The sequence below is a fragment of the Quercus suber genome, unplaced genomic scaffold, assembly GCF_002906115.3.
Source record: "Quercus suber isolate HL8 unplaced genomic scaffold, Cork oak 2.0 scaffold_299, whole genome shotgun sequence".
Classification (NCBI taxonomy): domain Eukaryota; kingdom Viridiplantae; phylum Streptophyta; class Magnoliopsida; order Fagales; family Fagaceae; genus Quercus; species Quercus suber.
In genome coordinates this window covers 656,386-668,618 of record NW_027069755.1, presented here as the reverse complement: position 1 = coordinate 668,618, position 12,233 = coordinate 656,386, and the positions used below count along the sequence as shown (strand labels likewise).

Here is a 12,233-nt window from a genome sequence, read left to right as displayed (position 1 = left end):
CCTGGCATGCGTATGCGGTTTACTTCTTTCTTTCTTTTTTTCTTTAATTAATGGGTTACAACAAATATATAAATAATTAAATAGAAAAATGCAAAAGGTAGGATGTAGCCAGGATTTTGAGTTAGAAGAGTTAGAGCGCTAGTTCTACCGCTACTTAGATGCTTGAGGAATTTGTTTTTGGTGTGTGACTTTCATGATGCTATTGGGTAAGAATAAAATAATTTTTAAAAAAAAAAAATTAAAAGGGCTAGGTTGTTTGTTTTGGGTAAAATTAGTTGATTGAGCTTAATTTGTTTTAGATTTAATATTGGTAATTTTTGTTGTTGTGCTAATTTATTAGACTTGTATATTTTGTTTTAGATTTTAGATCCTAGCAGATTCCTGGGCCTTGACGAAAGGTCGGCCACCTTTTATGTTAGAATAGCAAAAGACTTGGGGCATAGCAAGATGATTCTTTTATGGTCTTTATAAGAGGAATGCTAGAGCTACAATTTTTTTTTTACAAATTGCTGATGTAGTGAGTGGCTATTGATAAGTAAAAAAGTGGTGTAAGTGGTGAGCCAAATGCAAATCAATATGAATTTGTTACTTCATCAATTTGTAAAAATGTTGTAGAAAAGTTTATGGTAATAATATTACTCTTAAAATAACTAATGATATTATTAAAAGGGGGGCAAAGTGTAACTTATAGAAGAAAATTACTAAAATTTGTATTGAGTATATATATATATATTTTTTTTTTAAATTTGGGGGCTAGGCCATTGCCCCTCACGTCAAAGCATGCCTCCGTCCCTGGCTAAAGTCACGAATTATTTTACAAACTATAAATGCAATGAATGATTATTAGTAAGTTAAAAAGTGATTATAATTTTCCATTCATCTTAACTTAGGTTTTACACATTTAATATATATTACACATTTGTGAACTGCTGATACAACCAAGAGTTTATGGAGGCTAGCTTCAAAAAATGAACACACACGACAGGTTTGAAACAGAAAACAGGATCATTAAATTATAGTTTTTAAAACGGTTTTCTCCAGGTTTTCATTGGCCTTTACAAACAAGAAACTGAAAACACGCTTGTGTGTAGTGTTTTCATTTTCTTTGCCAAACAAGTTTTCTATCCTAGGAAATATAATACTGTTTTTTGACTGGTATTAAAAAAATAAATAAAATAAAAAAATGACAATTTAGCAAACATACACTCGGTGTTCGTTCGAAATTCTCTTCCATTTGGTTGGATTTTATGACTAATTTAGTTAGGTTACTATTGTAGAAAACTAACTCGCTAAGATGAATAGCTGTGATTCAAAAATGGAGTGTTCTTGTTGTTTTGATAGGATTTAATATTTAGAGCCCGTTTGAATAGGCTGTTATGAAATCCTAAACGCGCGTTTTTATTAAAATTATCAATACGCGTGTGTTTGGTATAATGATTTTACTAGAAATTGCGTTATTTAAAACGTCAAATATTACGTTTTGAAACTGAGGTACGGGAGAGCTTTTTGAAAAACTTCATGGAAAACGCAAATCACTCTATACATTTTAAAGTTTGAATACCTAAAACACCCTCAAGTTTTTGCTAAATGACAAAAACACTAGCTAGCAAATAACCTCATTGGTCACCTTCAAGCTTGCTCTCTGTCCAGTGGCGGAGCCACCTTCAAGCTTGCCCTCCCAAAAAAGCCTTCAAGCTTAATGTAATTTTAGCAACTTACCTAATCTGCACCACCATATAGTTGTAGATAGCATTAGCTTTTGCTGGCAGATGCATCTGGGAAGGCACTTGCTAAATAAGCAGTCTTCAAACTTTTCTTAGCTCATCTCCTTTAAATCTCCAGAATCCTAACTCTTCTACCTTTTTTCTTCCAATTCTTCTTTCTTTGTTTCTTCAGTTCTTCCGTCATTTTTATAAAGCACAGAGAGTGACTTTTTGATTTTACCAAGCAACATTTATCAATTACCCATCCTACCTCCACCGCGTGTATGGCTGAAACTAGAAGTCTTAAAATTTAGAATCCCTAGGTGGTCAGGTAATGGTAAGGGTCATAAACTCCTTTATGACTTTTCTTTTCTATCATTATTTGTTAAATGAACATAACAAACTATTATTATATCTAATAAAAATATACAACAATACATCATGTAATTTATTGTATTTAATTTAATTTATATATATATATATATATATATTGAAATTTGGATGATAATTTAGTAGACAAACTAAATAGTAGACAAATCAAACGCTAAGCCCTTTTTGGTAATTTGCACCAAAACAACAATTTTAGACTAATATTGTTGACAAATTTTGCCAAACGTTTTATTGTGATTTTCAAAATTATGTTTTCAAAACGCTTATTTTAAAAACGCTATTTTTAAAAACGCACTTTTTTAAACTGCTTATCCAAACAAACCCTTATTTTAAATAGGAGTAAATTCTCTTCCATGTGTGAAGTTTAAGGAGTAAATTGGTCAAAATAAAAGTTTAAGGGGTGTAATGGCCACCAGGTTAAAGTTCAAGGGGTATTTGGACATTTTTCCTTGAATATTTATTTTTTTGATAGGAAACTTGTAACTTATTTTATAGCTAAAGTTTCACCATACTATGTTCTATAATTTATTTTTTTTTTTCCCCTTCATGTAAAAATTCAATGACAATTATTTTGCACATTTATTTGACAAAACCAAAAGAAAAAGACCTCCACCTCCATAGCCAAAACTTCAACTCCTCAATTGATGTTGTACGGTAGACATAAATCTAATGTTTTGTACTTTTTTTTCAAAAAACTAGACCCTAGTTCTCTCTCCCTCTCAATCGGATCCTCTGGTTTTTTTTTTTTTTTCCACGTGAGTTGACTGTTAAATTTTAACAGCAGGGAAGTATCTATTTGGCACATATGTGAAGTTTAGTATTCGTTTGGATTGTACTGAAATCTCATGCGTCTGCGTTTGGCGTTTGCAGTCCGTGGGACCCATGGCTACAGTGCAGTCCATCAAAACGCCCACGACTCAGAAAAAACGCAGGAATTTTTGGCTAAATGCACTGTTTCAATAAAACCCTCCATGCGTGTACTGTTCCTTTTCTTTTCATTATTTTTTTTTTTTTTGTAAGAACTTGTTCTTCGTATTCTTCATGTTCTTCCCAAAACATGGCTATTCATGTTCTTGAAACCCAGCAAACCCATCAAAACAGAAGATCAAAACAGTGAAACCAAAACTAAGACAAAATCCACCAATCTGAGATTAAACCGATCAAACCCATATGAAAAAAAAAAAATCAAAACCGATCAACCCATCAAACCCATATGAAACCAAAACCAAATCAAACCCAACAAACGGATCGACCCATCAAACACAAATCAAACCCATCACCAATCTCAACCTCACCCAGCACCACTGAGTTCCCATATTAAACCCATCAAACCCATTGCCGATCAACCCATCAAACCCACCACCGATCAACCCAACCACCACCATCGAGTTCCCAAATCAAGAAACTAAAACATTTGATCTTCATAAGACCAAACTTTATGGGAGAAAGAGAGAGGAAGCTCCACCTCGTGCACATCGAAGAGAGAGAGAGAGAGAATGGTTTAGGTCCAGAGACCATGCTCCCCATCTCTTCTTTCAATTAGTGCTAGAAACTCCTTCACATTAGGCCTCCAAGACCTAGATGACATTTCACTCCTCAATGCCGAAAAAGCTAAAGATTTTTTTTTTTTTATGTTCAAATTTTTATGTGGCTACTGGGAAAGGAGTGAAAAAAAAAAAAAAACAAAAACAAAACAAAACAAAAACGCTACAGTACTTTCAGCTGAAGCTATAGTAGTTTCAGCCCCAAAGAATCAGCTAGCGTTTAAAATTATTTGCTACAGTATTTTCAGTTTTCAGCAAAATAAGCGGTATCCAAACAAACCCTTAAGGAGTAAATTGGTCAAATTAAAAGTTGAGGGTGTAATGGCCACTACTTTAAAGTTTAGGAGATATGTCAGAGCATTTTTCCCTATTATAGATTACAGATATATAAATTTTTGTATATTCATAAACTTAAAGTGTTATTAAATTAGAGATTTTATCAGTTGACACTTTTTTTTTTATACAAGATAGAAATTCTATTCTAGCCTAATCTAAGTGTATATGTGTGTGAAGCCACCTCTTGTAGACTTGAATCCCAGCCCTTACTCCCACACTCTACAAGCACTTATACTTTATTAGGGTGCACGGTTGCACCAAGAGTCCAGCCCAATTGGGAATGCAAGCATTGAAGACTCCTAATTGTAATAGAAAAGGTAATAGTTGGCTTGCATGAATAAAACTCCTATTCCGATTTATAATAGGAGTGTCAGGTGGCTTGAAAGCTTTTATATAAAGCTTTGCACGTGGGTTTCACGAATAGTGAGAGAGATTTAGAGAGAGACTGAAGAGTGAAACACAGATTTGAAGCCGACTAAAGGAAAAAGTTTAGTACTTTATGCGGCACTAAGGGAAAAAAGAAAAGATGATTTTTCTTTTGCTAAGACACACAAGGAAGATAAATTGGAGATTTTCTTTAGGACGATTATTTGGATGCTACAATCACAAAGAATTAAAGCATTCAATGCGGAAAATCTTGCCACCAGCTTTTGGGTGCTACAATAATAGGTTGTATTATTGCATTTTCTCAATTTATTGTGAACTCAGGTTTTGGGTATAACTTGAGTGTTGTAATCTCTATTTTATTATAGTGGATTGATCGGATTTGCCCGGTGGTTTTTCCCTCTACACTGGAGGGTTTTTCATGTAATTTCTTGATGTTCTTGTTGGTTGATATTTTTTATCGCTTCCGTAGATTTCTATTTTCTATGTTGCTTTGGTTGTATTTAATTTAATTCACACATAGACGGGAGTTTATCCCAACATACTTGTGAAGTGACCATCGCACAAAAAGTGTATGGTAGTATTTTATCAGTTGACACTTGAGATATTAGTACTATCTCAAGTGTCAATCGATAAAGTCTCTCTTTGTTAAATAAGAGATATCGAGATCAAATCTTATCTACACTTTTTTTTTTATTATACAAAATAGAATTTCTACTCTAATCTAATCTAAGTATATGTGGGTGAAACTCTCTCTTGGAGACTTGAACCCCGGCCCTTGCCCTCCACACCCTATAAGCATTTATACTTGTGAAGTGACCACCGCATCAAAAGTGCGCGGTGGTAAATCTTATCTACACTAAAAACCAATTAGTATGATTCTATTGTATCTATAAAAAAAAGTGTCATTAAATTTATAAATATTGGTTAAAATTGTAAATTTATATCAAACTAATATGGCAATCCCTACTTTACTGTATTAGCTTATCCAATAATAAAATTATTATTATTTTTCAGAAGGAAGATATTATGAATTATTACATTAAAATTTTTACAATGATTGAGTTGACAAATTATTAATATTAATTATTTTACGGACTCATCACTAACAGTATTGTGTTTAACTTATTTTAAAAATGATATAATCAAAATACTTATTATAAAAAATATACGTCCTTCCATAAAAAAGAAAAAATTAAAATTAAAAAGGCAACAACTTCACGTGGGTGGGGTACTCTGGAAAAAAATAATGGAGAGAAAGTTCTCTTTTTTTGGAAGAAAAAAACAGAGACATTTCAAGCTCTATTATTTGGTACCGGTCAGTTTCAACTTTCAATTATATTGACTCGTATTTGGAGTGATAACTTTGACAGGGACCCATACAATAAATTCTGATAACAATGGCTATAACATTTCACTTTAGCAACCTAAATCACCAAAAACGCACGCTACATCAAAAAAAGTAAAGCTAAAACGCACACTATAGCCAAAATGGTAAAACTAAAAATTTTTGAGTGATCGCTACATTGGACTATAACAGTGGCTATAAGCCTATAACAATTTTGATAACTTTTCTAGAAGTGGCTTATTTGGTATGTGTATTTAAACAACAGTTTTTAATTTTTTTAGAAATATATGTAGATGTAAAAATATGTAAAAATAAGTGTAATGTTATTCAAAAACTGGAAACATGTGTTTAACCACATGTCTATTTATAATACAAAAATCCCAACATACAAGGGTGCCTAAGAAGCCAGAACATTAGGTAGAAAAGACATAAGAAAGTCAAGTGTGTCGGTGGGAGGTTGATCATGAAGAGTTTAAATAACATATTTGGAGTCTCCTTCAAACATAACAAAAGAAACTTGATGATGAACCACTAGTTTTATGGCAAAAAGAGTGGCCCTTACTTCATGCAATGCATAAATTAATCGAGAATAATATCTGAACTAATTTTTTACTGCTTTTAGTTAAAAAAGAAATCATATATAAACTAACAAAATATTTAACAAAATTAAATAATAAAATATACTTTAAGTTATATCATTGTATGATGAATGAACATCATCTATGACCCCGTTTAAAAAAAAAAATTGTGTGCACTGAAAGATTTTACAGAATAAAAGTGAAAGCTCAAGCTGTAAAATTGAAGAGCTTCATGACACAGATGAAGCAACGACAATTCCAACAGTAAAACCAGTGTCATCTAAGAAGAGCAAATGAAAAACGTGTGTAGTTTATGTTATGTAACTTAGACTTGGTTTAGTGCTTATACGTGTGCACGTGTGAAGGTTAGTTACAAGATTGTTAGAGTGATTCTCAGTATAGGAGATATTTACTTAGATATATTTCTATGCTTTCTCAGTGGTATATATATTGTAGATAACCAACTCTATTGTAACAGTGTATTCATTTTTTAATCAATCTCAGTATTCTTCAACACCAAAAACTCTCTCTTTCTCTCTGTTTTCTCTGCTTTTTCTCTGTGCTCTTACATGGTATCAGAGCTTGAATCCACAACAATGGCTTCCACAAATGCAACCTCTTCATCTTCTACTTCAAATTCAACATCTGCAGTTTTACCTGTTAATACTTCACTGCTTTTGCTATCCAATATGTCTTCAATGATGACTGTCAAGCTCAATTATGGCAACTACATCGTTTGGAAGCATCAAATTGAGGTAATTCTTGAAACTTACTCGATGATTGATGTGATTGATGACTCTATTATAGCTCCGAATCGTTTTCTCAAAGATTCTTCTAGCAATTTCACTACTGAGATTAGCCCTAATTTCATTTCCTGGAAAAACCGTGAGCAAGCAATGTTTACTTTTATCAATTCAACTCTATCTCCTTCAATTCTTGCTCTTACTGTTGGGCAAAAGTCTGCCAAGGGAGTTTGGAAAGTATTGGAAAAGAGATTTGCTTCAATTTCAAGATCTCATGTGATGAGTCTTCAAAATGAATTGAATGCAATCAAGAAAGGTTCTGATTCAATTAACAATTATTTTCAAAAGATTAAGCAAACTCGTGATAAGCTAGCTGTTGTTTCAGTGTTTCTTGATGATGAAGAGCTTCTTCATATAGCTCTTGATGGATTGCCGTCTGAATATGACTCTTTCAGTTCCGCAATCAGGACTCATAGTGATGTTCTGTCTATTGAAGAACTTAACACTTTGCTCAATTCTGAAGAAAGAGTGATTAAGAAGAGGTCTAAAGCTTTTGCTGTTGATCCTAATTCAGTAGCCATGGCAATGAACTTTCAACCACAGCATCAAGGTTTTCCTCGAGGAAGAGGTGGTAGAAACAATAATCAGAGAGGCAGAGGTGGTCGTGGATATAATCCAAATGGTGGTCACAATTCTAGTGGATATGGTAATTCAGGTTATAATCCTAATTCTGGTGGATATGGTAATTCAGGTTATAATCCGAATTCTGGAGGATATGGCAATTCAAGTTACAATCCTCATTCAGGTCCACAGTATAATCAATCTAAGTCTCAAGGAGGACAAGGTCAATCCAATAGGCCAATTTGTCAAATTTGTGGTAAAACTGGCCATATAGCAGTTGATTGCTATCACAGGATGGACTTTGCATATCAGGGAAAACATGCTCCTACCAAGTTAGCCTCAATGGGAGCTAACTCTTCACAAGTGCAGTCATGTAATGGTTGGCTCACTGATACTGGATGCTCAGATCACGTTACTCCAAATCTATCTCAGTTGTCATTGCATCAACAACCAGTTCAAGGCAATGAGACAGTTACTGTAGGCAATGGACAAGAGCTTCCTGTCACTCATGTAGGTCATGGTGAGCTTCAAACCTCTACTCATAATTTTAGGCTTAATAATATACTTTGTGTTCCTGATCTTGCATCCAATCTCTTGTCTATTCATAAGTTGTGTCTTCAAAATAATGCATTTTGTTATTTTGATGCTGAGAAGTTCTCAATTCAGGATTTGCCTTCGGGGAGGATCCTCTACAAAGGGTTGAGTAAGGATGGAGTCTATCCTATTCCCACTACTTCTACACTTTCATCCTCTGCTGTTTTCAACTCTAAGTCCAATGTGTCTGCTTTTACTTCTATCAAACCTGATCTGATCTTGCTTTGGCATCATAGACTTGGACATCCAAGTTCTAGAATTTTATATTCTGCCTTGCAAAATGTAATAAAGCATGTGTCTTTGTCTCAGATTGATACACTTTGCTCTTCCTGTACATATTGTATAAGTGCTAAAATGCACAAGTCATCTTTGAATAAAACTTCCATTGTGTTAAAAGATCATATAGCTCAAAGAACCAGAGATTCTGGGTTCTTACAGGCCTAATACGCCTCGGGATCCCACGACAGTATGCCCGGGATCCCACGATAGTACGCCCCAGGGTACTAAGAGGAATTGCATTTTTCATCTTGAGGAGCTTTATATGATTTGCGCACAACTTGGTTCGTAATCAGCCCCATTTAGCTGCGGTGAACCAAGCCCAGTCCACCAAAATAACAAGTATTTGGGCTCGGGATCCTTATCTCTACTTGGGCCCTTGTGCTAAGAAAAAAAAAGCACTCTCACAGTTCTTTAAAAGAATCAATAGATCCAGCTCCCAAGCGATCAAACCACCTCATGGCCATAAGCCCCAACTTGGATGGAAATACCTTGCACATTAGGGCCTCATTCTTGGAGTGTACAGCCATTCTCTGGTTGAAGTGGCTCACGTGCTCCACATGATCCATTCGACCGTTGTACATGGTGAACGTTGGTTGAGTGAACCACCGAGGAAGTCTCCTTCCCTTAATTCTGTGCATGAAAGGTGACTTGAAAATTAGATTTAACGCCTTGCTCATAGCGTCATTTCCTAGGCCTTTGCAAGACGGGCCCTTCTTCCTACGCTCACGGTGGTAGTCCTCATCATACAAGAAAGATTCACTAGGGGGAGTCCTTGACCTGGGTCTATAACTACCATCCTCCTTATTGCCAGAGGAGAAATTAGAATTGGAAGGAGTTCGCCTTCACCATTTGTGGCGTAACTTCCTTTTCAAATGTTCAATCTCCAATTGCATGGCATTGGTATTCTCCTCATGACAAAGGTGGCTCTTGTTACGAGATTGGCTCCTGCTAGTATTGGTGGTATGCACACTAACCTCCCGATCCCTTCTTCGCTCAAGATTAACAAAATGATCTTGACATTGGGACCCCATAGATTCCTCCAGATTCGGACTTGAACCTACCATAACTGAACGTTGAGTTCACTATAGCAACAGAATTTCCCACAGACGGCGCCAATTGTAAGGTCATAATTTAAGTCTTGGGCCCAAAAATGCAAAGGATCTAGGCCCAAAGAGCCTAAAACAATGAATTTGTAGATAGTAGGTTGGAAAACTAGGCTCTAATGAGTTGAGTAGCAATTATAGTGGATCTAGATGACAATAAAGTAAAAATAGACTGGTCGTATCTAATGGAAATCGTACTCGAAATAGTCCGAGGAGATCAGTTCTTGTATATACTTCTTGAAGTTGGTTACAAGTACAGTTCTTATTGCTACAGTAATTCTCTCTTATTCCTCGATCCCTTCTTCTTAAGGCCTCCCTTCTATTTTATACTATCTTCCTTCTTTCATCTCTGCCCTCCACGTGTAGATTAGATGGTAGGCGTTGATCTTTGTCACATCAGCAGCTTCCTAAAGTCTTTGGGGAGCAGCTGTAAGGCTAAAAACTACTGTTGAGGTATCACTTTCTCATTAATGCGGCCAGAGAGTTAGCTGCAAAACATTCAATGTGGTAGTAGTAGCTTTCCTTTAGATATTTCATAGCCTCTCTCTATCCTGTTCCTTCCTGATACTTATCTTCATCAATGGAATTGTTCAAAATGTTGCTCTTGACAGCAAACCGCACCTTCTGACCTCGACTTTGCTCAGCTGAGGAAGCATTCCTCCTCAGATCACTCTTTTGGACCCTCATGACCATACCTCACCTTTTCATTCATTAACACAGACTCTTGTGACATTGTTTTCCAGTCCTCAAACTACTTAATGTCCTCGGATTGGGCCCCTGGCCCAACGTATACATAGATACGCACTACTGGGCCTACTACCCCTACAATATATATATATATATATAAAATGTTGGGTGGGCCATGAACTCCACAAGCTTACACTTAGTTCTGCCCTTGTTTAAGTAGAGCTAAACTTTGTTCACATGTATATCAATCACAACCTGTCACATTAAATAGTGTGAAATTTATTGTGTTTGGACTTATTCTAAAGAAAATATAACTAGAGTGTCAAGTGTGGAACTTTTTATTATGGGAAAAGTTAACAAATGGCCTACGTGTATTGATTTAAAAAACTTTTTAAAAACTTTTTTATGGGAAAAGAAAAAATAAAAATAAAAATAATTTTTTTTATTAATATTTTCCATGAAAGTACTTAGGGTGTTCATTGGAACCCGAAAACTGACCCACCTGTCCAAACCATCTGGGCCAACCCGAAAACCAGCCGACTCGATGTCGGTGACGGTCAACGGCAGGTCTCTACCACCAAATCCGACTTAGGCAGGTTGGATGGCGAGTTTTCTTCTCCAAAACTGATGAACCCAATCTGACCAACGAAACCCATGAAAGAAGGCCGGATTTACCTAGATCCGTTTAGATCCAGCGATATTCTGGTAAGGGTTTGGTAGTTTTTGGTTAGATCCGACAAAGATCTAGTTTTTTTTTTGCTTAGATCTAGTGATACTATGAAGTGTAAGGTTGAAATTTATCAACCATCTTGTTCGTTTTATTCTGTGCCAATTTGCTTGTAATTTAAGCACTTAGTAACCCTGTATTTATATGAGATTATTGTAAGGGTAATGTGTGAGAAGATGTGAAAAAACGCTCAAGTATATGCAAGAAACAGAGTTTTGTGGCTAGGACTCGCGGCTGGCAAGCCGCCAAATGCAGGCACGTGAGAAGCACACAGGGAAGCTGAAGGGTCGCGCCAGCTGTCGCACTACAGGACAAAAGTCCCAGGCTGGCTAGGCCGTTACGTCACGACTTGAACTCATGACTTGGACAAGCCGCGAGGTCAAGCCGCCAATCAGCCATGTTTGGCAAAAACTGTCTATTCGTATTCTAAACACACACCACTATATATAAACCTTTATACCCACTAAATTAAGAGAGTTTCGAGAGAGAATTTTGTGAGAGAAACCCTAGAGAAAAATAAGATTGCCTCATCCCCAATCTTTACCTTATAGACTCTACAAATTCCTCTACTCTCTTCCTCTCCATTATTATACCCTTAAGAGGCTATTGATCAAATCTTTTTCTCACCACACCCACGTCTGTGAGAAAGTTCATTTGGTGCTAAGGGAAGCAGTTTGGAAGGAACCAATATACATTGGTTGATGCTATGGTATAGTAGCGGAATCCGGGAAGCTAAAGAAGAAATAGGTTCGGCATAACCTCGTTGGACCAAGAAGCTTGAAGGGCTTAGGTACTTGGGTAGATTAGGCTTTGAGGGTCTTCTGCTGTTCATGTATCCCAACTACATTCTTTAGTGGATTATTTGACCACTTGGAGGGCGGCGGAGAGGTTTTACGCCAAGGACTTCAGTTTCCTCTTCAATAACACATCGTGTATTGTCCGTGTGTTTGCATCTTCCTTCCCTTTATTTTTGCCTTATATTTACTACTGTAGATGTGTTTATATTTGGCATAGATTAGTTATCAATTCTGTGATTGGCTTATGTTCATGTTTCGCACATTAATTGTTTGATTATAAGCTTGAATTGTTTTTTTTTATAATTTGGGGTCTAAACGTTCAAGGGTGTTTTAGACACATATTGAACTTTCAAAATTTGTGTTTTTGCATTTTTCACGACTCAGTGTGGCGACTTGTTT

General features: G+C 35.8%; 1 protein-coding gene across 1 annotated transcript; it reads left to right on the top strand.

Moving 5' to 3' along the window:
• The first annotated feature begins 6,879 nt into the window (after positions 1 to 6,879).
• On the top strand, positions 6,880 to 8,685 carry LOC112015238 (retrovirus-related Pol polyprotein from transposon RE1). The gene has a single exon (XM_024047619.2). It carries the CDS (start codon positions 6,880 to 6,882, stop codon positions 8,683 to 8,685), a length of 1,806 nt encoding a protein of 601 aa, XP_023903387.2.
• The last annotated feature ends 3,548 nt before the right edge of the window (positions 8,686 to 12,233 follow it).